The sequence below is a fragment of the Styela clava genome, chromosome 12 (genome assembly GCF_964204865.1).
Source record: "Styela clava chromosome 12, kaStyClav1.hap1.2, whole genome shotgun sequence".
NCBI classification, from domain to species: domain Eukaryota; kingdom Metazoa; phylum Chordata; class Ascidiacea; order Stolidobranchia; family Styelidae; genus Styela; species Styela clava.
The window spans coordinates 3,283,041-3,310,895 of NC_135261.1; the positions used below are offsets into that span (position 1 = coordinate 3,283,041).

Consider the following 27,855-nt stretch of genomic DNA (forward strand, 5'->3'; position numbering starts at 1 on the left):
CTACCAAGAAGATGTCACCTTGTGTTTGAAATCAACGAAATCCGTCCAACTCATCACACCGTAGATAAGGCGTTGAGCATAGATTTTGAATCATAGATCTCTAACATATTATTCCTAATATTCCGACCACTATGCCATGAAAATTTCAACATAGCGAAGTTTAACATGTTGTTCTCAAACTATTGAATGTAATATAACTATGTTTCTTGTTTTACTAGAATCTTGCTGGGTTTAATATATCAAGTAGTTATTTTATGCAAGCTTACCACCGTATTTTTGAAATGTGAAAAAATGTCGGCTTCATCAACCTCGCCCAAGGCACCAGAAAGTTCTGGAAAAGAGGACGAAAACCAAGGTTGGACTGAATAATTAATTAGTCTTCACAAAATAGTAGCTTTCAATATAGCAGTAGCTCCTTGTTGAGGCCTTTTTCACTGTCCTCGTTAGAAAACCTGACAACAATATCATATGATATGATGAAATATCATATGAAGCTAAAAAACTTCAAAATTGAATGAAAGATTTTTAGATCTAAAATGCTAAAACACTTCTCAATCATCGAAATTATTGCATGAAACATTCCTATTTAAAATTTTTCTCAAATAAAATTTTCTTGACTTACAGCCCTAATCTTCATTGTCATAACTTAGAATTTATTGCACTATTTTATTGTTATTAGCCTTCCAAGAAAAATAGTTGTAGTTATAAATTCTAATTCAAACTTTTTTGTGACTCGATCTCAACTTGAGATTTGAATGCTCAATGACTCAATTCAAGATGTAAGGAATTTTAACATTAATCAGATTTATGGCATCAAAAAGTCATAACCAACTAGAAGATATGTAAGCAACTTCGCAGCTTTTCTGCAAATATTATCAGTGCAAAGCAAAATGTTCCTTTTGCCTATCGTAATAAATGCACTGTCTGAATAAAGTGTTTATATTTCTAAAACTCCCATAGTATGTGTACCAGGTTAGGGTTAGGCCAGAATTTCCTCTATTTTTGTTCTAGCCTCTATTATAGCCAAGTGAATATTCCCCCTGCCCATAGGTTTCAGTCCATTTACACAACTTGATGTAAAGAGGCGAACAAAATTACCGTAGTACCTACATATTGGTACACACATTTCTGGAGCACTATATTTTTGTTTATCAAAGTTGCAATTGGCTATGCAATGTCGTTAGTGTTTTATTGATCAGCTTAATGAACCATCTGTTAATTCTCTGTATCGAGTTTTGTGTGTGAATTCAATAAAAATTTATAATTATCATGACATCATGAATTTTGAGACATGTCGACAATAAATTTCATACAATAGGCCTCATGAAATTGGCCCGCTTTTTATGCCAGACCCTCTATTGTTCTCATCTCTTTTGTCCAGTGCAAACTATGATTAACAACCCAAGTGTAAACAAAGGTTTTCTACATTTATCTCTTACAAATTTTTCTCGTGTCGTCGTACCATAGTTTCTGACAAGTTTATATCTCGAACAAATAATCTTCACATGTTTCATGAGATTTAGCGTAAAAACATATCAATTTAGCAACCCATACCCTATCTCCCTGGGACGTGCCATAAACCGACTATTGTACATATTGTCGTTGTTCCTTATCTCTTTGTTTTGTGTATTTCACTATTTTATTTGTATAGGCCTTTTCATGTCTGTTGTCCTAGTATAACGCAGCAGTCCTAAAATGCTGTTATATTTGTTAGGGGTACATGCCTCACATCTGTGTCCTAGGCCAGTAAGGTCTCAAACATGTATCCCGTCTCTGTTTCACTGCTTAATCATTATGCAGATACTGTTACATTTGTGAGGCAAATAAACATACATACATCCATACAACCCTGAGTATTAGGATTAAAACACAAAATTTGTTAATGTTAGAGCCCTAAGTTGCGTCAAGTCACTTGCACTTCCAAGTCAGAATTTGAGTCAGATCAATGCTCGCGTTGAGTCCTAACCAAATTTAATTAACAGGAGTGCCATGAATAAACATGAGTCACATTCACGTCTACAGTGCATCTAATGTTGTTTTAAAAAACTAGGTAATTATTACTAGGGTTTATTGATACAGAGTGTCTCAAAAGTAAGTATACACTCTTAATTTTGATTTGCTGCGTCAGAAAACATAATATGGATAAGTAGCAAAATTTAGGTATTGTTTGCATTTTTCATCAACCCTCCGAATGACGAGGAGTTTAACCCAAGAAATAATGTTCAAAATTACTGTTTGGCAAGTAGCATATAAACCGGTATTGCAATTTGCAAACTTATTTCCTCTATAACAGTGAAATTGGAATTAGTTTGGCTCTTAATGTTTTCCTCCGAGCGACCGCTCTTTGGTCTTCATGATCTTTGTTCATCGACTACAGATCTTCTTTCCATGAATTTATAAGAATTGCATAAATTGTTCATCGTGAGGTACAGGGGTGTGCAACCGTTAATACAGGAGGGACAAATACAAATAACTGGGGGAAACCGCGGGCCACACCATCTATAAACATGCTAGATGTTATAGGAATAGATAATAAAATGATTAGACCCATGCATACCCCTCGCAACGCAATGGATTGGAATTATTCTCACTTTCCAGATTTAACTACCAGTAAATTAAAAATTTCCTGGACTGCACAGTAAACATTCAAATTGAAAATCAGCACTTCTTCGCGACCGCACAATTTTTGCTTGTGGGCCGCATTTGGCCCGCGTGCCGCAGGTTGCACTTCCCTGGTGTAGGAGCCAAATTAATTTCACATTTTCTATTAAAGAGGCGCAGAGTTTGCTTTACTGATTTATATGCTTTTTGCCAAATAGCAATTTTGCAACTCATTTCTTGGCTTAATCTCCTTATCATTCTTTAGGTTGATGAAAAATGCAAACAATACCTAAATTTTACTACTATCTATACCAGGGTTGCTCAACCTTTTTGGCTGAAGGGCTACATTTCGTTTACGAATGATTGCGCGGGGCACTTGACATGGTAGTTATGTTCTAGTTTTCACTACACTGATGATGAGAAAACAAACGAATTCCTTACACCAAATTTATAAGAATAGTAAATACGAAGATACAGTAAGTCGAAAGTCTTTACCACACATAGATATTTCAATGTCAGGTATGATACCGCTTTTATCCAATAATTTTGTCAATGTTTGGGGTGATGGACTATGCAGAACAAATTTTTATATGACTGTCAGAAATTAGTGATCTCACGGAGGATTCGACATGATTCATCCGTGAAAATACTTGCTCGTATAATGTAAGTGCTGTCAAATATAATAAACTACTTTTTCTAGCTTCACAGAAATATGACACGAAAACAGATTGAAATACATTGCAGACAATAAAAATAAATTTAAACATCTCTTCCCAGCAATAACGACAACAAAGAGACATAAAAAATCTTTCGATAGCTGGATGGTGCTTTTCGCGCGTTTGAACGACGAGAAATAATTTATTTATTAAAGGTTCCAATAATGGCTCAGATTTGTAAAAGACATTGGGATTTGGATAATACCACGCGGGTCACGGGTTGGACGACCCTGATCTATACTATATTTCTAACGAAATGAACGCTTTATGATGAGTATCTGAAAAGCAAATCAAAATTAAAAGTGCATACTTATTTTTGAGACATCCTGAATACCAACATTTACCTCGCCACTAACATGGCCTATTCCGAGTTAATGCTGCAACCAGATGGGGGATTTTCATTTATTTTGTATACAACATAGATATATGTGGTAAACCATTCTTCAGCATTGTTTTCTGCTAATCGTAGACTCTCTTAAATTTGGATTTTGATCATAGGATTTTGTAGTGACCTGCAAAGCTGTATTTGGTAATAAACTGTGCGATTTCAAAAGTTTTTCTAATGATTAGCATGAAGTGCCAGTTATCCCACCTCTAAACCAACTTTTTTTATTTCTATTTTATTAGGTCAGCGCAAGTTAACCTACGATTTGCATGATGTTAATATGACGTTAGGAGACAAACGGAAAACATCAGGTTAGTTTAGGGGAAATTTTACCTCTGATTTTTACAATTTGTTTGGAGCTGGTTAAATAGACACATATTTTGACAAAAGGGTCATTTTATGGGCTTTTTAAAGTATGATGCAATCCTATCATATAACAAAAAAATATTTTTCTCAATGAATATCCGGATTGGGACTTTTCTCGTCATCATAAAGCCTCGTCTCTTTTTTGAATTTTTGTAGTTTATTCAATAAAGTCACCATAGGACAGTCTGAGTAAATTATGCCCCACAATACAAAGATAGTTCTCACACAACGCTTTCTTATGTATTTTGCTGTGAACAAGGCCATGTATGAGAATCCACGGACATCTTTCTATAGGTGAAGAGCTATAATGTTTGAAAAACCCATAATTTTAAAGAATAATTCATCCTCATTGTTCACCCAATTTATTACACCATGGGTGGTACGATTTTTCTACAACCTCTCTAAAATAAACTCTCTAAACACCCCCTAATTTTTAGGTGTGACACCATACTTATGTATTTGAATATTCAGAAAGTGGCTCATATACCGGTGAAGATTATCAGTCAAATACAAATACAACACATTTTATAAGTTACAAATAGTTTTGTCAATAATAACAAAATATCTAACACCCCCTAAATTTGGAACCCTCCTAAAATAGTGAGCCGGGATACAAGTGACAAGTAAATTTTTGTAATCTGCATTTCAGTTTTTAGACTTTTCCCGTTCCGATTTTGATTCCCAATAAGTTCTTTCAATATTTTACAACCCGTTCCCATCCGTCCCCACAGCATCGTGCGCCCACAAACATACGTCGTAGCTCATATTTTTTGCCTAATGGTTCCGCAGATAGCTGTTGAATCATTTTAAATATATATATTTTCTCTTTTTTTGCGGCCATAATACAAACGTAAACGTGGTCAATGTGCGCCTTGGCTGTGAACTGGATTTCCAGCCCACCTTGCGTCAAATCTGGGCGGCTATTCAGAAATTCTTACATGTCAATATGAACAATAAAAAGCTTTCGACTACAATGCTTTCCCATAATTCCAGATATTTCTAGCAGTAAATTTACTTTGTCATGTGTGCATATGGTAGAGAAATGACACTCGTCAGCACAATGTGGTACATCTGCTTGCAATTTAGTAGTTCATGTAAACGTTCTAAAACTTTCCATGCTTTCCATTGCCGTTTTATGGAAAGGATTGCACGCAATAAACTCGATTTAAAAGATTCCCCATGGGGTAGATCCAGAGCATGTTTCATTTTTACGCAAATAAAAAACTCAAAAATATTGCAACAACACATATTCTATTGTGTACCACATGTATACCAAAAAGAATAGATAGTTTGAAGGCGACTGGCGCAACATCATTGTTATAAGCGATCAATAGTTTTTAACTTGCATTATATTATCTGGATATCTGTCGTCGTTTTATTAGGAGTATTTATAATGCACACGAAAGATATTGTTACAGATCTAACCTTGAATTTTATCTAGTTAAGGTATGTAGTGGAATTTATAGAGGCAAAAGTACAAACATAGGCGTAAATTAGTAAAAACAGAATTGATTATGGACTCGGTAAAAATGAAGTGGACTCGAAATCGAATCCGAGTCCAAAAAATGCCTGGATTCGACTCGAATCCGAGTCCGGATCCGAATCCCAGCCCATCCCTAGTCAAAACCAATCAAGTGAGCGGGTCCCAGCCAGGGGGTCAAAAGCCAGGTCTTTATAGTTTAAATAATAAAGTCACTTTAGGACAGTCTGAGTAAATTATGACCGTTATACAATACAGAGATAGTTCTCATACCACGCTTCCTCATCGCTCTGAACAGGGCCCTGTATAAACATTCACGGATATCTTGCTATTGGTAGATAGCTATAATGTTCAGATAAACCATAATTTTAAAGGATACTCTATTGTCATTATCTACCCAATTTAATACACCATGAGTGATGCAATTTTCCTACACCTCTCCTCCTATAGGGGGGGAACCTTCCTACTTTTTTGGTGTTACTTTAATTCTTAACATAAATAAAAATGTATTTGAATATTCCAAAAATGGCTCATATGCTAGTGAAGATGATCAGATAAATACATTCATAACACATCTTATATATTGTATCCCTATTAATCCCTATTCCACTATAACTATTATCACTATTCCACCACCCCCTAAATTTAAAACACCCCCTTAAAATGAAAAGCTGTGGAGCATACTGGGCCGTGGGGGCATGTGATTTGTAAAGATTTGCAATCTGCATTTCAGTTTTTAGACATTTTTTGTTCATATTTTGATTCCCAATAAAATATTTCATTATTTTACACCCCAAATCTATTAAGTATCTTGTTTAATTCAAACAAATATTCTAGTTATTTTAAAAATTTTTAAAATGTTATCTTTTATTACTAGATTTTGACCATGGGCATGATTATTCTTTAAGCACTGATGTCGACATTGATGTTGACATGAAATCTGTGGCAGCAAGACCTCAGCAATTTGAAAGTAAGTGATACCATATTCTACAATTTAGGTAAATGATTGTTATTGAACGACATTTAATTACAATTTTTGAGTATAAGTCCAGTGGGGATGACGAAATGCAAGACTCCTTCCAGACATATTGTTTTTCAAATCGTTTGTTTTACTCTTTTATTGAAGTTCAAGCATCTGGAACAACTGGTTAACTACTATAGCTTCCATTGACGTAAAACAATAAAATGGATGACGGCAAAATGAGTTGCTCCAAACTGTACGCTTAGCAGAGATTTAAGAAAATTTAGTAAACGCTGGATAAGATTTACATTTACATATTTGTCTTGGGGGAGAAGAAAGCTGCTATGAGCCTATGATGACTCAATCATATGACGAACCATGGCATCTCGTCCGGTTATCAGTCCATGTTGGTTATCGGATTAGTTAGTCAGTTAATTGTTTTAGATCAGGGGTTCTCAAATTTTATTGGTCGCGGGTCAAATTCAAAATAGTAAGGATGTTCGCGGGCTGGAAGAGTGTAGGGCCCGAAAGTGCGCGACGTATTAGCTGGGTTCAGTAGGATTACATTTTCCTCGTAACTCGTTCCTCGTTTCCTCGTAACTCGTAATAGCGCGCCGCTGAGGTTTGATTCTTTTCAATACAGAAATACGAATGCTTCCATTTATCCAAGAAACGTCTATTTTCAAAGCCTAGTTAATGTTTGTTATTTGAAATCTATAAGCTTTCTAATACAGCTGATAACTAAATTACTGCCCGATAACAATTGGCGGTATCTAGATCGCTAAACAGTATAAACAAAATCTGTTGAACACTATTTCACTCAAGCTTGGCGGGCCATTTTAAATCGTTACGCGGGCCAGACTTGGTCCGCGGGTCGCGGATTGGGAACCCCTGTTTTAGATGCATGGACTTGCTGTTGGAGAAGGCAGTAATCAACCAGCGGTTACGTGAACCATCCTGCATCATGTGTTATAGACATTAGTTATCAACCGTTTTACACCTGTTGAAACAATAACATATAATACTAAAAAAAAACTTATAGCGAATTTTAGCAGATTTTTTTTAACTACAAGTAGACCCGAACATTGAAAAAGACATTTTTAATTTCACCTGCATTTCGGAAATACTAGATCTGATAAAGATCAAATTCACACTGTTCACAACCATGCCTGAAAACTGTGTGTATAAAAATGTGAAAAAGGTGACTGAGCAGTTTTCAAATTCCAATAGTTATGTCAGCTTTAAATATTTCTGATTAACTAATGATTTAGATTTTAACAAACCAGTGGAAATTTTATATGCCACGGACAGGAGGGTTTACAGAAAAATTTCATTTTTGTAACTCAAAAATTAATTCCGATATTGTAGTTGCTCAATCGGCCTTACCTTATCATTGCAAGAATGTCTCATGTTAGTCAGAAGCACAACATTTATAACTGCGCTAACCCCAACATCACATTGCAATGTCAAAGATAAATAAAGCACAACCGGTGTATAGCAAAACGATATAATTTGCCGACGTTTCGAATTTCTATTCAGAAAAACTTCATCAGGGCATGATATGAAGAGTACACTATCGTATATATATAGAGTAGAAAAATAAAAAAGATAGTAAAAATTAAACGGCGTGAAAAACTGAAAAAAGGGACAATATGATAAGTTCAAACAATTACGCGACTATCTAAACAATGATTTATATACATGCGGGAACAATGTAGTTTCTTTATCGTTCATTGAATTTTTCTCTTTGTTGATATGATAAGATTCGAGAAATAGTCTTTTTCTGTAGTGAATTTCATGTTCCAATATCCTGCTGTTATCCCAATCAATGCTGTGATGAGTAGAGGGCATGTTTCGAAAGGGCCGATTTTTCAAATTTCTTTTGTTTTACATCACGCTGATGTTCTTTTTTTCTAGTTTCTAGACTTTGTTTCGTTTCTCCAATGTAAATAGAGCAACAATCAACGCATGGGATTGCATATACCACGCCGTTTTTCTTGTTGGGGCATGGGCGGTCTTTGACATTAGAAAGTAGTTGGCCAATTGTGTTTTGGGGTTTAAAACTAACTTTAATCCTTACATCTTCTAAAATTCTTCGAATTTTCTCGCTGAGTCCTTTAACATATGGAATGGTTGTTGACACGTACGCAAGAGTGTACTTCGAGAATAAACAAAAAGGTTTTATTATCATTGCAATGATAAACTCACAATTTAAACATTTTTTTTGGACTGATTCTCTCGTTTTCATGTATATTTTCTATTTAAATATTTCTCTTTTGACTGACTCTCTCAATTCGATTCACATTTTCTAAATTTTCCATCCAAAACAAGGTAATTGTTTATCTTTGTATCATATAATGTATAAAATTAGGTATTTCTAGATCTTATGTGTTACAGATTGCCTTCACTCACATATGGACACATTAGTTTTTGACCAATTCTTTTATACATATAATATCCGCCGAGTAAGAGTGTACTTCGAGAATCAACAAAAAGGTTTTATTTAAGTAACTACAGTTAAGTGGGCCAACTTATCAGAATGGCGAGTTTCTTATCAAAATTAGAATAGGATAATATTTACATATTCATCCCGAATGAGAAAAAAGCCGATAATGCGACTGAATCATATTTTGAACCTCAGTCTCTCGTCCCTAGTTCATGTCAAGTATGGGATTAGTTAGCCGGTTATTTATTTTTGGAGGCATGGACTTTTGGGTAAAGAAAGCCGTAATTGACCAGGGGTTATATGAAGCAGCTTAGGGCAGCTACACCAGGTTAGTTTAAGTGAAGTTTATCAAGATCAACTGAGCAGTGCAACGGTATTATCTATTTTCCCTTTTGTCAGAATATTGAGACATTTTGGGCTCATGCTACAGTTTGATTTTTACAATTTGTTTGTAGCTGGTTAAATAGACATATATTTTGACAAATGCGTCATTACATGGGCTTGATACAACACTATTATGCAACAAGAAGATATCTTTCTCAGTGAACTTTTAGAGCGATTCTTGAACCCTCACGGCTTTTTAACCTTAAGTCGCCATAGGACAGTCGAAATAAATTATGAACCAAAATACAATACAGTGTTAGTTTTTATACAACGCTTCCTCGCGTATTCTTTCTCGCTTTAAACAGGACCTTGTATAAGCATCCAAAGATTTCTTGCTATAAGTCAGGGATGGCGAACCACTGACCCGCGGGTCACAAAGTGACTCATCGCGTTTTGTCGGTGACCCTCCAAGGCACGAATGAAATGAAAACATACTAACTTGTAAGTGATAAAAATTGATAAAACCGGCTTCAAACAAATTTGACAGTAAGTAAACTACATAATGTAACGTCAGTTGGGCAGCCAGACCCACGAACGCTTAAATTCAAATTTCCGGATCGGTATGGTAATTTTCAGAACTCCCAATCTTGGACGCACGTGTTCACCCCTGTATACCTTTAAGCAGCTATTGGCTGTGATATCGTTTATGACAAAACAATCAATTTGATCTGTTCATTTCTCGCAACGTCTCGTTACAGCAGTGGTTCTCAACCTGTGGTACGCGGGGGCTTTTCAAGTGGGACGCTTTGAATTATTGCAATAACCGACTTTTGAGGTGGCTAAAATATGGCAGACACGCTTTCTATTTATCTTCCATTACTGAATGTATTCGCTGAATAGTTGATAGCGTTACCAGTCCTTCTCTTTAATGAGCACTCTCGCCCGCTACTGCCCATCTAAAAAGAAACGAGACGGGCATATTATCGCCCGTTTTACGTGTTACGTCCACAATGCATCACCATTGGGAAATTGGCAACGAAGGGAGCGTTCGAATTTCGGAGGGGTGGACGACGCGTGTCGAAATACCCCGATAGAGCCTAGATACATCATAAATATTTTACTATTACTGACTGATGTATGTGTTGGCTGATCGGCATAATCTTGACTTTTGAGTCCAAATAATTTGAAGACTAGGTTAGGCAGTTCCGGATAGCGGCTAGTGCCGACCGAAGTGTATTTGTCCGAGTTTTGCGATAATTCAGTGGTGACGATGATTAGAGCCGACGATAAACGACGCAAATTCTCTCGTGATTTTGCACGCAATTATTACGTTGTTACTGCATATAATTAATACGTTGAAACTGTTCACGAAGCTCTAAAATGCATGTAGTGCCACATAAAATACTACCATAGAGCGTTGCTTGTGCCATTGTTCCCCGCCACAAAAGAGGTTTTGTCGGTGGTATGCGGTCATGGTAAAAACACAAAAGTGGTACGCGGTCAGTAAAAGGTTGAGAACCACTGTGTTACAGCGTTCATTCACATGAACTAAAAAGGCACTGCAGACTGTTTAGTTTAGGGTATACAAAAACTAGATGCTACTTTACATTCATCATTTCTCGCCTACAATGTTGTGGGAGAAACAAAATCTGTTAGACTCAAAATGAGGACCTAGAAATCTGAAACAACAATGGGGCAGTGTGAAAGTACCTTAATCTGGTTGAAAGCCAATCAAAAAATATAACTCTATCAGAGTGGAATTCCCTCCAAACTCTTTGGCGCGCAAAATAATTTGCTGCACATTCTAAACGTTTTTGGGTAATTCATAATATGCGTGTTTTTGTACACGAATTTCATAAAATCGAGTGTCATTAACAGTCCAGTAGTCTCTGGTTGAAGTGCTGCATAAATAAAGCCCAAAGCTACTCAACACCAACCGAAGCTTATAGGATTTGAAAGATAGGATGCAGCAGCAAGTTTCTTATAGATACTAACATTGATAAACTATTTGTGACTCACACTCTTCTGTTCCGTGATAAAAATATAATTTTTGACCCATTCGTCGAAAAAGGTTCGCCGTCCCTGCGTATAGGTGATCCTCAAAGGATCATCCATCATCATTGCCTACCCAATTTATTACACCATGGAATGTACGATTTTACTACAACCTCCCCCTCTTAAAATTTTAAAACCCCCTCCCTATAATTTTTAGGTGTATCACCATACTTGAATTCTCAACAAAAATAAAAATGTATACGAATATTCAGAACGTGACTCATTTGTCCGGTTAAAATGATCAGTCAAATACATACCCCCCCCCCCCCCAATAAGATAAAAAAAACTGAGAAATGTACTGGATCGTGGTGGGCATGTGATTTGTAAATATTTGTAATCTGCATTTCAGTTTTTAGACTCTTTCTGTTCAGATTTTAATTGAGATATTTACACCCCAATTCTATTTAGTATCTTGCTTTGAGTCAAACAAATAATCTATTTATTTCAAACAATTTCTAAATTTTCTGTGTTATTACTAGATTTGAATCATGGGCATGATTATCCTTTGAGCCCTGATGTCGACACTGATGTAGGTATGGAATCTGTAGCAGCAATGCTTCAAAACATTGGACGTAAGTGATACCACCTGCTACGATTTAGGTATATGATTGTCATTGTACGACATTTCTTTGCAATTTTTGGGTATAAATCCATTGAGGATGATAAAGTACAAGACTCGTTCCAGACGCAAAGTTGTTTACAAATATCTTGTTTCAATCTTTTATTGAAGTCCAAGCAACTGGTTAACTACTATAGTCAGGGCTTACAGTTTCAATTTCTATCGTATTTTATTTTCCGTCTCCTTCGCACTTTTCCGTAAGTTTCATTGTAATTACCTACATTTCAGCAACTCAAGATCAGATTTCCTCTGTTACGCAACGACAAAATAGTCAACAAGACAATGAAAGTACAGGAACAAGTGAATTGGGTCCGCAATGTGATGAAAGCTGTAGAAAATATGGACATAGCGACAACTGCTGGATGCCATCAGGTATGTCACTGTGATTTTCAGTTGCTCCAAAGATATATATTTCTGAATATTTTCTCTTTCCATTAACATTAAACAACAAAATTGATGACGACAAAAATTAGTTGCTCCAAACAGGTACAGATCATGTGCTTAGCAGAGAATCGAGACAATATGGTAAACTCAGGATAGGATAGGATTTACATATGTTTCCCGTGGAAGTGGAAATCCGCCAATACGGCATAATCATATGGTGAACCACGGACACTTGTATGGTTACCAGTTCATTTCAGGTGAAGAATTAGTTAACCAGTAATTTGTTTTGGATGCATGGTCTTGAAGCCATAACCGACCAGAGGTTAAGTGAACTACCCCACGTAATGTGTTGATGGAAAGACATTGATTATCGACCTCTTCACACCTGTTAGATATAAATACCTAAAAGTACTAACAGCGGGGGAGAGGAAATCCGATAAGACGTCTTAATCATATGGAACCACGAACACTCATACGGTTCCATTCCATGTCGGGTATGGGATTGGTTAGTTATTTGTTATGGCCTAGTTTTAGAATTCTGCTGCTTTTTCATATTCGGTTTATTTAACTTCGGTGTCACAAATCACAAAAATAGACTAAAAAAAGAGCTATTCCCATTCTATCCTATTCTTTCCCCTTGTTCCAGTTTGTATAATTTGCCATCTGGATTTCAACGAAATGAACAAAGCTGCAAAAATTAATCTCTCACCTTTCTTCTCAAAAAATAAAGTTTATCTTTGATTGATATTGAAACTCAATTTTACAGGGGAAACATATTATACAGAAAATAAAGATGATTTTAATTGTAAGTAGAATTTCAAATGCTTTCTTTTTACTTTTATTATTATTTAGCTAAAAATTTATCAGCTAGAAAAGAATATGAACAACTATTTTAAAATCATCAGGTAGGATAGAATTTTCACTGCTGCTTTTTCATATTCGGTTTATTTAACTTCGGTGTCACAAATCACAAAAATAGACTAAAAAAAGAGCTATTCCCATTCTATCCTATTCTTTCCCCTTGTTCCAGTTTGTATAATTTGCCATCTGGATTTCAACGAAATGAACAAAGCTGCAAAAATTAATCTCTCACCTTTCTTCTCAAAAAATAAAGTTTATCTTTGATTGATATTGAAACTCAATTTTACAGGGGAAACATATTATACAGAAAATAAAGATGATTTTAAATGTAAGTAGAATTTCAAATGCTTTCTTTTTACTTTTATTATTATTTAGCTAAAAATTTATCAGCTAGAAAAGAATATGAACAACTATTTTAAAATCATCAGGTAGGATAGAATTTTCACATTCATCTTGGGGATGAAAAAAGCATACGAAATGGATTGATTATATGACATACCACGGCCTCTCGTACGGTTAGCAGTCCATTTTGGTTACGATATTAGTTAGCTAGTTATTGGCGCGGCAATAGAGCTCATCATGCATTAAGAACCGCTCGCCAGCGTACCTCTGATTATTCGCTGTGGGTTCGTAGATTCGTCTCCCGCGCGAGGATAGTTGTGTACAAGAGGATTGTTGAACTCCTCGCCACCGTGGGGTGATTTACATATCCGCTGGTTGGTTACGGCTTCCAGCACCAACAAGTCCATGCTTCCGAAAACAAATAACTGGCCAACTAATCCCATATCCAACATGGACTGGTAACCGGACGAGAGACGTGGTTCGCCATATGATTAGGCCCTCTTATCGGCTTTCCTTTTTCCTGGGATAAATATGTGAATCCTATGTAAAAGCCTATTTGTTTCAGGTGCATGGTTTTGATAGTGAAGGTTGTCAGAAATTGACCACTGTTTAGTTAGATAAACCAGCCTTTGGCGACGACGTGTCCAGCAATTTTCTCGCGCATACTGATAATGTTATAATATTTAAACCTATTGTGTCAAATTGATTTATTGTACCTGATTCACTGGCGAACATCATCTGCCACTTAACAATATAACCACATGGGTAGCTAGGTCACCTTCAATGTTCTCCATATCAATTTTCGGTAAATCCAAACTATGGAACTGCAACATTTAGTTTTTATAAATTTGTGTTATATTTTTCTATATTACAGCAATTCCATGACACAACTTTAAAATGTGACATAGACTAATGTTTAACAGGTCAAAGTTTAAAATTTGTTCAATCCGAGATCCCAACAGGCAAGTTCATATCAGGTGCAAAACTCACCTGGAATCTTCCGAAAGCCACAACGGATTTTACGAAGATTAAAGTAAAAATCGATAACAGTTCGGGAGAAGTTTGCCATTCTCCATACCTGTCTAAATCTTCCAAAAAATGGAAAATTGATGACGAGAAGCTCGAATGTGGTAAACGATACCATGCCACTATCTATTGTACTTATGAAGATGAAATGGGGGAGTATCCCTTCCTTGCTGGAGAAATTGAATTCTATACACGTGAGTAATATGTACTGATGTTTAAAGTTAAATATATATAACTATGAATCATACTTCACGAACATAGCATCAGCAAGAAGAAAAATTTTATTCTGCTTTCAGGCTACCTGAACTTGAAATTATTGATGAAAACAGAATGAGTTTCGTGGTTGTGCAAGTGTTCTCCGAATTTGGTTGTCTTATTATTGTTGGTGAAATTATTACCTACCCAGGCAGGCACGCAGCCAAGATTTTCAAAAGAGGGGGTTTCAAAATCGGAAGTTTCCAGTGCCGTCTGTAATAATCACCACGATCCCGGGCTCGTTAATAGAGTCGCCTTTTAGGCTTCTCTCGCGTTAAATATTCAATTCATTACAACTACGAGATTCTAAAAAGGTCTCTATATATTAATTTAATTGTGTCCAACGTAACTCGCGGTTGCGACTTCTTACGTCAAAATAAAAAAAATTACTGCAGTAAAATACCACGGCGATCTGTGAACACAAAAATTATGAGATAAGCTGCCTGATGTATTTAGAAAAGATAAGAGAGATAAGTTCATTTCGACTCCATAATCAGTAAAAGGGGGATAAAACTGTTGATAAAAACAAATATATAAAAACTGATTATGAAATCAGGAGAGTAAACAAAATCTTGGATAAGGTTTAGAACGTACAGAATATAAGATGGAAGGTATTGCCAAAAAGAAGTGGTACGTGTTCACTCACTAGAGCATTAATTAAATTAGAAAAAAGAGAGAAGCTTTAGATAAATTATATGGTAATCAAAAAAAAATAAATAAACACGTAAAAAAGAAGTTAGAAGAAAAGATAAGTAATGTAATGAATAATAAATATTGTTTGCCACACCATTTAAATATTTTTGTAAAAATTCCCAAACAAGAGTGAACAGTATTTAATATAAGAAAAAAAAAAGATTTCGCCAAGCTGATTATCATTGTAGAGTCAAGTGCCAAATTGCCCAACCAAAGTTGCCAAAGTTGAGTGCATGAAGAGGAGGGCTAAACCTTTTCATTCACCAAAGACATTCCAAAATATGGCTAAACTATGGTCCAGATCAATTAAGACATCAGTTATCAAATACTACTGGTTACAATTTAAGTATGCAATAATTAGATTAGGGGATTCATACGGAGGTAGGTAATGTAATTTATTGGTTATAAAGGGTTGGAGCAAGGATTAACGAATTGAGGATGTTTTTTCATGGGATCCTTTGAAATTAATACGGAAGATTTATCAGAGTCAATCTTTAAAAACTTGTTAACATATTTCACGTCATTCGGTGATTGTGACGTAGCCTGAAAAACGAAGAACAATTTGCGAGTAGGTGTTTAAAAGATTGCATATATGAATATATGTTGACCTATTAATTATTAGGAGATGAATGAAATTGTTAAATTGATTCGAGGAGGTATTGATCATTAAATTCTTATCACTTTATATTGGTGTTTGGAGGATCCAAAAGCAATTTCTGTTAGGGACACAATTGTCACACCATGCAAAAACATTCAACTTTGATCATATCACACTATCTACACTTTGGTCAACAAGTCAACTTCACAGCATGCATTAGCTTACCTAAACATAAAGTGCATGTTTACATTAAGAGGTAGGAAACCACATCAAATTAAAATTACCAAAACAAAATTAAAAATTTATTAAAGGGGAGAATCCAATATAGCTCGATTGCTCGCCCAGTTACAATACTTGGTATCTTGCGGGAACTATAGCATGCTGTCTACAACCCTCATCAGGATATATCACCACTCATGCAGAAAAAAAGCCATACACGTGTAATAAGAATGATCCCACTCCAAGAAAAGAAGCATGACCATGCAATTGTCAGAAAGTGAACAGCTATTCATTAATAAAGGACATTTTAAATATGCCCTTATCGGTCATGCATTGATTACTCTATTGATGCGGTGAATTTGTATTATTGATTTTCTGGTATACTTTATATCTATTTTCATTGTATGAAATAAAATTGTACTAAATGTGATTTTATATCAGATATCGAGATTTTTCTAACGGCGATAACGAGGTCGCAAGATTGCAAATATACGTATCAAAATTAAATTCTGTTATAGTTCCTGCAGCTATTAACTAATATGGCTAGGTGTGCTGTGTAGCTCTGTTATACCTACTTCAAATTGTAATTAGTCTTGTTTCAATCGCAATCCGGTGAAAGCATTCACATCATTGTATATATATATGTGTGTTATTTGCTTTGTCAGATGGTAACTGACATACTTGGATGGTATTTTTTAATTTAATTGTCTTCAATTTACCCTGCGGTTGCGTTGACAAAACAAGAGCCACTCTAAAACAGCACGGAATTCCGCGGACTTTAAAAAGGGGTGGTAAATTGACTGATTATATATAGTTTTGATCCGTATTTTTTCTATTTTGCGAATTCAATTTGATTTGAGATGTACTTGTAACACTGACTCCGTTCAATCGCAATGCTGCCACTCCGGTCATTTTTAAAGATGAAACCTTTCAAAAAACCGTGAATCTGCTGTAAATTCTCATGGAGTAAAATTTATTTCAGTACAATAAAAATCTATCGATATACTTCAGATTAAATATCTTATATATCATCACAAACCGGGAAAAAATAAAGTTCTCAACCTTGTTTATCAATACCACGAAAATTTTCGACGACAATTTTAAAGTAATGTATGAAAAGGCAAATCCCGCCCACATTAACCGTGTTTTGATTTTAGTGGCGGAATGTTTCTAAACGGCGACCAAACATAATGTGTGCCAATTGGCACACGAAATTTTGCGATTTTCAATGCCCAGAAAAGCGTTTTTAGACTGTCGCGGGACTCAGGAAAACATATATTGTTTACGGTTTTATTTTCAATATTTTATGTTGCCGCTTTTCAATCAAAAACATTCAGAATGCGCGGATTTCTCCTCCATTTCTCTTTAGAACCTCGCCGCCGATGAACGATTTTAGCAGGCAATTGCACGCTTTTCAGTTTTCACAATTTCGTGCGAGTACAAAAATAAAATAATTATCATTGTTACCGTGGCACAAATTTGTGATTTAGAGAGAATGAACACCAATGTAAAGGGCGTCCACGGCCGAAATAACACGCCACGTTGATGAAAACAATCGGCGATTTTAGCAGAAGGCAATGGCACGCGTTGAATAGATCAAATCTGGAATTATATATAAAAAAAACTTTTCTCTCCTATTTCAATTTCATTATGAATCTCATTTCATCTGCTTCTTTCCAATTTCTAAAGTCTAGTTCGAGCACAATGTACCTGTACGCACCACGCTTCAGCTTGACTGGGCAAACTTTTTCCATATTCTTTTTCCTACTATTCACTATTTTTGTGTTTACATTTACCAGGACCAGCAAAGCCGAAGGATTTCAGAATTACATGCAATTATTATTTTTTCACTTTGAAATGGTCAACATCAACAAAAAATTGTGACAAACACTGTGTTGAAATCTTTGATAAAGACTCTGAAGTTTTGCTCGACCGGAAAGAAGTTAAAAGTCTCGTGCAAGAATGCAAATTTGATGTTGATGTGCTAAGGGATATCTATCTTGGTAGAGAGTACAAATTCAAAGTCACTGCATATTATAAAGATCAAGAAAATCCATCCAGCAAGAAGAAATTATTTGCTGGTAATCAATCTCATTTTTTTCTCTCTGGCTATGCCCAACACAGCTAGGTTAAATACCTTTTATCTTACTAATAGCAGAATATCTCATGCTTGATGCATTGCAACAGGCATTTGGAATCATTATTTTGCTGCATAGATTTATGTCATTCATGTGTGACAGGGATGTTTAAATTACCATTACATGGTGCTTTATGCACCACCACTGGTTACAGTTTCTAAACAACCCATGTAAATAAAATAACTTGAAGAGTTTTATAAAATTTAAAACCCTTTGACTAATAAATCTTCCAGGTGATGAAAATGGCCCCCAAGAAGTGAAAGCAAAACTTATTGAAAACACAAATGATGTTGAATTGACATGGAAGAAACCAAGGGGCAGTTCATGGGGTTCAAATAGAATAATATACATTGTAGTAGTGTTACAGAAGAATAAAGTTTTCAAGTAAGTTTCAATGAGAACTGTTATGAAAAACAGTATTGAGATTTTGGTTTTCTGAGATAAAATATATATCGAAATCAGCTATATGGTGTGGGACATCATGCTAAGCATGATGAATACGCTTGTCACCGCACCTCTGATTACTCTGCGTGGGTTCGCAGGTTCGAGTCTAAAGGGGGGTAATTATGTTCAAGAGAATTGCTGGACTCAACAGATTTGTTCATGCAACTGAAACAAATATTTAATATTATACATGATGACATAAGGTAGTAACCGAACAAGCGCACGTGCTTCGCCGTATGATTAAGTTGCTTTTCCTCTCCCCCAAGATAAATATGAAAATTCTATCCCATTCAAATCTTTCTATGTGTATGTGTTACATATCATAGTGCACTTTTTGTCGGTCCGCTATTCTTTAATCCAAATTTGCTCTGACATATGAATGTCAGTTGTACATAGCTAGCATTTGATTATAAAGTAATTTACTCTGATCGCACTATGACTTTATTTTTGTGTCAAATATGGCAATATTACCATTTTCTTCAAATAGAATAATGTTTTAATATCTATATTTCTTTATTCTAGAGGTTACAAAACTACAAACACAAAATGCAAAATTGATGGTTTGAAACCGGGAACATCTTGCACATTCCACGTTGCAGCAATAGACTCGAATGGGAAAACAAGTCTGTGGATTGTATCCAATTTATTAAAGAAAAAATTAGGTGAGATAATCTTAGCAAGAAGTAGCCATTTTTATAAAATAATTCAAAATTGTTTCAATTATCATATTTTTTTAATTTAAATATTCTTATACCACTGGATTCCAATTGCATTTTCGTGATTTCTTTAGCACATTACTTTGAAAAATATTAAATTTCAAAATCTTATCAGGTGCTGTTAATTTCTATGTCCAGCGAAGATCAGAAAATCCTGCTACTACAATTTTTTGCACTTGGAAACCTCCACCAGAAGTAAAAGGGTATAAACTCCAATATCGACAAGGAACAGACTCCTTTATCAAGTGTTTGGAAAAAGATTGCACAGAGTATGTTATCCGGAATCTTTTGCCAAACACTGAGTACACAGTTGCTATTAAAGCTGATGAAGATGGCTATGGTCCTTACACAACCCCGGAAACTATTACAACAGGTTTGTATTTCTGTATCAGCCCAGATATGTTGGCCTGGCGGTTGGCACATTGTGCTAAGAATTACGAATATTCTTGCCATTACATATCTGTTTGCCCCTAGTGGATTCGCAGGTGCAGACCCTGTGGAGATGATATTGTGCAACAGGATTGCTTGGCTCTTCGGCATAGACGAATAACTGGTTAAGTATTTCCATATTAGATATGGAACGGTAAGCGTACATGAAAGGCAGTTACTAGTCCATGCTACACGATATGATTGAATCAGCTTTCCTCTCCACCAGAATAAATATGAAAATATTTATTTCAGGTGTTGGACAAGTTAGCAAAGCTTGGTTAGAACTGGACAAAGACAAGTTGGATTCTGTGGTCGTTAAGTACAATGAAGCATTGAATGCCACATCTCACCTCATTGAGCTACGGGATTCCAGTGCAGACGACCAACCACGGGTTCACACAGACGATGGTTTATTCACAGATTTGAAGAATAATTGTAGTTACTATGCAATAGTGACACCAATGTATGGGAGGGAGAAAGGAAAAGAAACACAAACAGAAGAAATTCTAACAGGTAAAAATTGTATTTTTGTTTATAGGGTGAATGCTATGGGAATGTTGTGGGTAGTTCTGTAGTATGCGAACCAAGATGGCATACACCGAAACATACCTGGTATCATGTGTACCAGGTTAGGGTTATGCCATAATTTCAGGTACAAATGCTATGGGAGTCACTTGGCTAGTCACCAAACTTGTAATGGAACTAAAATAGGAAAAATTGGAATAAAAATTATTGCGTAACCCTAACCTGGTACACATACTACATTCTGGTGTCCGACATCTTGGTTCGCATACTTCGGGAGTACCATATTGTGAGCACATTTTCAAACTTCCAATCATTGCAGCATTCACTTTGTCACCAGTTACTGCTTCCACAACTATCTATTGGCTCGCGCGGGTGTTGCGCATCGTGCTGAGCGTTAGGAATACGCTCGCCACGCACCTCTGATTACCCTGTATAGGTTCGCAGGTTCTAATACCATGTGGGGATCAATTATGTGCAAGTGCGTTGCTGGAATCCTCGTCGTCGTAGGTTGGTTCACGTAACCGGTGGTAGCTTATGGCTATGGCTTCCTCCACCATTAAGTCCATGCATCTTAGAAAAATGAAAATAACTGGTCAATTAATTCCATACTCAACAAGGTCTGGTAACTGGACGAGATGCCGGTTGCATCTCATAGCCTGGTGAGCCTTGTGTATGAACAAAACCCAAATCTAAAGTTCAGTAATTACTGACATTTTCAAAATAAGTTATTTGTGTAGATTTGCCTGTCGTATCTTATAGCCTGGTGCTTCGTATGTATGTACAAAACCTGAATCTACGCAATTTTTGACAATGCTCCTTATGGTCAGAAAAATACAGTAAATATTGACATTTCCAACAGTTGGCACAAAGCATCAACCATTTAGCAATAAAACTTTATTGTTTACATCATTTTTTCAGCACCCAAAGCTCCTCTCATAACACAAAGCCATCTGACACCTGATGGAGAACACCCAAGTTCAGTTTTCCATCTCTCCTGGAAGTCCCAACCAAATTGCTATGGAGAAGAAGTAAAAATTTCATGCTTGGACTTCAATGATGAACCACAAATACTGAGACATGAAAGAGAAAGCAATGAAGATGGAAAATGCTTTCTTACATATCGATGTAGCAGATCTGGTTGTAAATATGAAGTGCAAATGAGAACACGAAATTGTGGGGGGTTTAGTGAATGGTCAAAGCCATTTACGTATACTACAGGTGACTTATCTTTAATGGAATAAAATTTTTATTTCAATGATTGTTTCATGTTTTGTGAAAAACATACAAATGTAGTTGATAATGTAATACAATTTTTCGCATTGTGTCTCTTAACAAGTCTTTGTGCGAACAAATGAAGATGGTCCTGTTGTATTCAATTGTATGCTTAGTTATTAGTTAGGCTTCCCGCTGCTTGTCAGCAGGGAACCTATTGTATTCCTGTGTTTTATTATTATTATTTATTATTATTATTTTTTTTTTTCAAAGTGGTCCTACAAACTTGAAATTCACCTCAAATGTGCAGAAGTTCTCAGCTAGCAATAAAATGCAAATTTTATGCATGACTGACCACGCTTTCACGCTCCAGTGAGCAAAACGCGTATTCAGTTTTTTTGCGATTTCTCAAAATTGATACATGGTATTGGGTTGAAATTTATAACAATGATTAATGGACATGTTCCGGATACAATATGTCAAGGATACGCATGAGTGACCTCGGCGATACGCTCCAGTGAGCAATATAGGATTTTACATTTTCATCTTCTCCTCGAGAACGACACTACTTAGAGACTTGAAATTTACATTACATGCAGATAATAAGTCCCCCATCATAATTTGCAAATTTTATGCATGACTGACCACGCTTTCACGCTCCAGTGAGCAAAACGCGTCTTCAGTTTTTTTTGCGATTTCTCAAAATTGCTACATGCTATTGGGTTAAAATTCATAATAATTGATTAATGGACATGTTCCGGATACGATATGTCAAGGATACGCATGAGTGACCTCGGCGATACGCTCCAGTGAGCAATATAGGATTTTACACTTTCATCTTCTTCTCGAGAACGACACTACTTAGAGACTTGAAATTTACATCACATGCAGATAATAAGTCCCCCATCATAATTTGCAAATTTTATGCATGACTGACACGCTTTCACGCTCCAGTGAGCAAAATGCGTCTTCAGTTTTTTTGCGATTTTTTAAAATTGATACATGCTATTGGGTTGAAATTCATAACAATGATTAATGGACATGTTCCGGATACGATATGTCAAGCATACGCATGAGTGACTCCGGCGATACGCTCCAGTGAGCAATATAGGATTTTACACTTTCATCTTCTTCTCGAGAACGACACTACTTAGAGACTTGAAATTTACATCACATGCAGATAATAAGTCCCCCATCATAAATTGCAAATTTTATGCATGACTGACCACGCTTTCACGCTCCAGTGAGCAAAACGCGTCTTCCGTTTTTTTTACGCGGGAAGCCTGTTAAAGCTGCACGCAGCTCTAGTTATTACTGATATTATGTGCTTAGTTGGAATGATGGACTACATGCATCCATGAGCTCCTATCTTACAATATGATGTCAATATAATAAGACTTAAGCACTAACTATCAATGATAGTTATTACCTAGTGAATATTATTCAGGGTGAGACAGCTAGAAAACAGCTCAGTGGTGTGGAATCTTACATATTTGAGGTTTCTGGAAAAATGGAATTTTTTCATAATATAGTGAAAAAGAGTGAGCCTATATGCCAGTTTAATCATATTAAAAGTCATAACTTTTAATTTGGTTTTCAGTGCAAATATGGCTCTTAAAGTAACAAAGCAATTATCTGTTTTCAATATCTGGAGAACGATTCTCAAAAATAGCCCTCTTGCATTACATTTATATACATTATTTTAATAACTTATCATTAGGTTTTCTGCTGTAAATTCATGAAATTTTTTGCATATTTTGTTCATTAGTGCCGGACAAAATTGCAAACATCAATTTGGAAATTGGAAAAGACCAAATAACTGCTAAATGGAAAGAAGCGATCAATGAAGATAACTATAAAATAACTTTGTATAAAGGCAATCCAGAAGGTGAAATAACGAAGGTACTTGAAAAGGTAAGTTATAGTGTATCCATCTACTATATAATACAAGATTGGAATAAAAAATTTGTGGTGAGCATTGGCCACCACGACTCTGATTATAATCCGTGGGTTCGCAGGTTCGAGTCTCATGCTGGAATGATTATGTGCAAATAGATTGCTGGACTTTTCCTTGCCGGCACAGGGTGTGTTCATGCTCCAATAGCGACATGGACTGGTAACCGGAGGAGAGGTCGTAGTTTACCATGTAATTAAGCCATCTTATAGGCTTTCCTCCGACATCCCAGGATAAATATTCAAATTCTATCTTATTCTGAATAATTGAATTATTACTTTTATCATAACATTTTGTTGAATTTTATAAGTTAAAATCCATCTAATAAAGTATTATATCAACAGGAAACGTCTGGGCAATGCTATTCTTTCCCAGTTCAAGTGGAATTCGGAACTCCGTATTCATGCGAAGTAATTCCATGCAATAAAACTGGTGAAGGAGAAAAGACTTGTTCCAACACTGAGCTATCTCGTGAGTTGAGATTTGCCTGGATATCTATATATTGTGTGCTAGTAGTTTTTGAAATAATGAAGAATATTGAGTTTCTAGGAAATTATAACTTAGCCATTTAACAAATAATTGAAAAAATATAGTGAACTGTACGAATGTCATGCACAAGAATAAGAAAATTTCAAACTGAGGGACAATCTTGTTGAATAATGATAGTAAAATCAAAAAAATTTTGTGAAATAGACAAATACTAGAACATTTTCAATATTAAATATCACAATTTTAATTGTCTAAAATCGGTCTTTTGTAGCTAATAGACACACCCCAAATACAAATGCGAGTGAGAGTGTAAAATTAAGCTGAAATCAGTTATAAAATTATCGTTATGAAGCTAAAAACGATAGTTGAGCTGGAAGTATACATAGCGCGTAGAAACATGCTAATAGTTCCTTAATATATTTTAACATTTCAGCTCTTCTACCACCTCAAGATCTGACCATCGAGGATACGAATGGTAGAATTTCCTTCAGCTGGACAAACTCAAATGGAATGTCATCAGCTAAAATTGAACTCACCGATTTTGAGAAGTTCAAGGTCACAGAAATAACGAAGCAGAATTTCTGGAACTCTGATATTCTTTATGATGGAACTTCTTATAAATTCAAAGTGTGGGCGAGCAATGGAGGCCATCTCAGCAAGCAATATGCACACGCAACTTTCGCAACGGGTAAATTTTGGTTGTTAAGATTTAGGAACACTTGTCAAAGTGGTGGAAATTATAGCCATCATTGGCTGAAGCCATGAGCACATATTTCGGCGCTCCCAAAGTATGTGAACCAAGATAGTGGACACCGGAACGTAGTATGTGTACCAGAGTGGGGTTAGGCCATAGTTTTATCCAATTTTATTTTATTTTAGTTATATTACTACTCGTGCACTCGAGTTCGTGGACTACTCAAGTGACTCCCGTAGTATTTGTATCTGAAATTATGGCCTAACCCTAACCGGGTACACATGCTACATCCGTGTCCGCCATCTTTGTTCACATATAACGAGAATTCCCAAATTTACGCATGTTGCTGTAATTAATAATTTGTGCTCCATACCATCATCTGCCTTAAAAGTAAATCAATAACGCAGTATTTGTCTTCATCAGGAAACGAATAACACACCAATGGCAGATTAATGTTTTCCTATATTAAATACTCGAATAATATGAAAACGACTGAATGAAATTTTTTTTTGTGATTCATTGCTGAAAAAAAAAATAACTGTGATAAAATGATGTGATAATCTTCATAAAACACTGAGTTAGACCAATGTGCTAACCTGGAACAAGTCAATCTCATTTGAAAATTACTTGAAAGTTTGGTTAAATTTTTATTTTCAGCTCCTTCTGATGTCATTGTCAAAGAAAATGAAGAAAATCCAGAAACAAGCTTGGATGTCACAGTTATTTCAAGACATGGTGGGCCCTTTATTTTGACTATTAATGACGACAAAAAAATGACCATCAGGAGCCGGCATGCTGTGATCGAAGATTGTCAACCCGCAACAAAATATGTGATTGGTGCTCAATCTGTGTTTGACAAAAACAAAAAGACATTAATTACATTTGGGATACCAGTAACAACAAGTGAGATTCAGATTAAAATATTCATTTCATTGTGCAAGAAATGTGGACATCTTGTTTACAAATATATTATAACGTAACAATCCAATAAAATTAAAATCACCCCTATTACAACGACTCAGAAAATGCAATGAATGGTGGGCACTCAAGTCTCACAAGCTTGCCTGTTTCATGCATGCCTATGTGTAATACAAATAGCATTTTTTCTAAAATTCCAAAAATACCCGTAGCACACCTGAGAATCTCTCAGCAAACAGTTTGAGAAATGCTTCGCTAAAATCTCTGCTGATGCTGTATTCTAGTATATATATATTACATAGGCATCTTCAAATTCAGAAAAAAAGGTCTTTTCAAAGTTCCTTGATAGAGCAAAAAGCTATGTATCTGGACCACGAACAGTCTCAGCCGTATCTGGTGACAACACATCTGCTACCTTTAATGACAGCACAATCCACATGGAAACGGGTGAGTTGCCATTAAAAAAATGATACAAAAGTACAGAGGCTTTTCAAAATTGAAGCAAACCAGAGCGTATAATTTCGTGAACAGAAATATTTTGTTGAAAATGTGAATAAAAATGTATGCAGAGGCTGGGTGTTCCTCATTTATTTCTAATCTAACTTGCTAAAGTAGATTACGATACAAAAGGGACCTAAGGCATTGTCATAGATAAACTTATAGAGTATAGATATTTACCTAATATATGGTAGGGAGTTTTCTCTTTGAGAAAAGGTGTATTATTTTCTGATATCTACTAATACTTCTCATACTTCTGATTACTACATATTCCATCAGTTGGTAGACAATTAAGGAATTTTTACATGATTGATAATAAAATCCAATATTTTACAGGGGACAAAACATATCATATGCACAGTGAAAATGATTTTAAATGTGAGTAGTATTAGAAGTAGATCCTTACTTGTGTTTATTCATTTCTCTATAAAAATTTGTTAGCTTGGAGAAAAGCTGAACAAACAAGTTCGAAATATTGATATGACCCCAACTTAGTTTAGCTCAGGGGTGGGAAAAGTTTTTGAACCAAGGGCCAAAAACGTTACCCAATGAACTAAACCAAACTAAAATCAAATTTTGATATTTTTTCTGTAACACGGTAAATACTGTTCATAAAATCACACTTACATGGCCCGCCAGTACAAGTTAGGGGAATTTTCTTACCCAAAAAACTTCTTACTTGGTCCAAAATGTTTTTTCCCACCCCTGTTTTAGGCTCTTGATATTTTACGATTTTATTACATCTTCAACATTGTTGGATAATAATTGTTTTTTGAAAACCACCTGAATGAGAAGCTATGATTTATCATATAGTTATGACAGTTTATATCCTTCCATGTCACTCAGGGATACTCGTATATAAGAAAATGCCAAAATGCTTATCCCGGAAATCAAAGACTAAATCAGTATGAAATATTTTGAATACAGGATTTTTATATTATTTTTGGAGTCAATGGTTGAACCCCAACAAAAAATTACAGAATCCTGTTTTTCTTTTGCTTTTGAATTTTTCACTTCACAGTAATTTTATATTTTAAACGTTGAATATTATTTAACAGGTCAAAGATTGAGAGTTGTGCAATCTCAGTTCCCATCAGACAAATTTATTTCGGGTGCAAAGTTAGATTGGGATCTTCCAAAAGCTAAAAAGGATGTGAAGAAAATTCATGTGGTAATCAGTAACAGTTCAGGACAAGTTTGTCGCTCTCCATACTTACCCAAAGGTTCAAATGAATGGGAAATATATAATGGGAAGCTCATGTGTGGTAAAAAATACCACGCAGCAATATATTGTACCGATGTTGACGAAAAAGGGGGCGAGTTTCCCCACATTTTAGGACAAGAGGAATTCTATACACATGAGTGTTAATTACTAATATTTCGGTATTTGTCAAAAAATTCATTTCACCACTAGTATGGTTCTAGAGCAGGGGTGGGCAAGGTTTTCGGACCACAGTCAAAAATTTTGCCCATTTAAACTGACGGGTCATGTAAGTGAGATGACAAG

The 27,855-nt window shown here is 35.6% G+C and overlaps 1 protein-coding gene across 1 annotated transcript in view; it reads left to right on the top strand.

Annotated features, from left to right (window-relative positions):
• Positions 1-227: 227 nt before the first annotated feature.
• LOC120329800 (uncharacterized) overlaps positions 228-27,855 on the top strand; it is a 32,730-nt gene continuing 5,102 nt past the window's right edge. Inside the window, exons 1-21 of the mRNA XM_078118361.1 lie at positions 228-355; positions 3,945-4,013; positions 6,426-6,518; positions 11,814-11,906; positions 12,182-12,325; positions 13,104-13,142; positions 13,488-13,526; positions 14,464-14,760; positions 18,131-18,412; positions 18,703-18,853; positions 19,436-19,575; positions 19,745-20,002; positions 20,311-20,571; positions 21,502-21,801; positions 23,564-23,709; positions 24,094-24,220; positions 24,672-24,926; positions 25,590-25,835; positions 26,169-26,297; positions 26,685-26,726; positions 27,407-27,712. Of these exons, the coding sequence (XP_077974487.1) occupies positions 292-355; positions 3,945-4,013; positions 6,426-6,518; positions 11,814-11,906; positions 12,182-12,325; positions 13,104-13,142; positions 13,488-13,526; positions 14,464-14,760; positions 18,131-18,412; positions 18,703-18,853; positions 19,436-19,575; positions 19,745-20,002; positions 20,311-20,571; positions 21,502-21,801; positions 23,564-23,709; positions 24,094-24,220; positions 24,672-24,926; positions 25,590-25,835; positions 26,169-26,297; positions 26,685-26,726; positions 27,407-27,712 (3,481 nt within the window). The 5' untranslated portion in view covers positions 228-291. The remainder of the gene's footprint in view (positions 356-3,944; positions 4,014-6,425; positions 6,519-11,813; positions 11,907-12,181; positions 12,326-13,103; positions 13,143-13,487; positions 13,527-14,463; positions 14,761-18,130; positions 18,413-18,702; positions 18,854-19,435; positions 19,576-19,744; positions 20,003-20,310; positions 20,572-21,501; positions 21,802-23,563; positions 23,710-24,093; positions 24,221-24,671; positions 24,927-25,589; positions 25,836-26,168; positions 26,298-26,684; positions 26,727-27,406; positions 27,713-27,855) is intronic.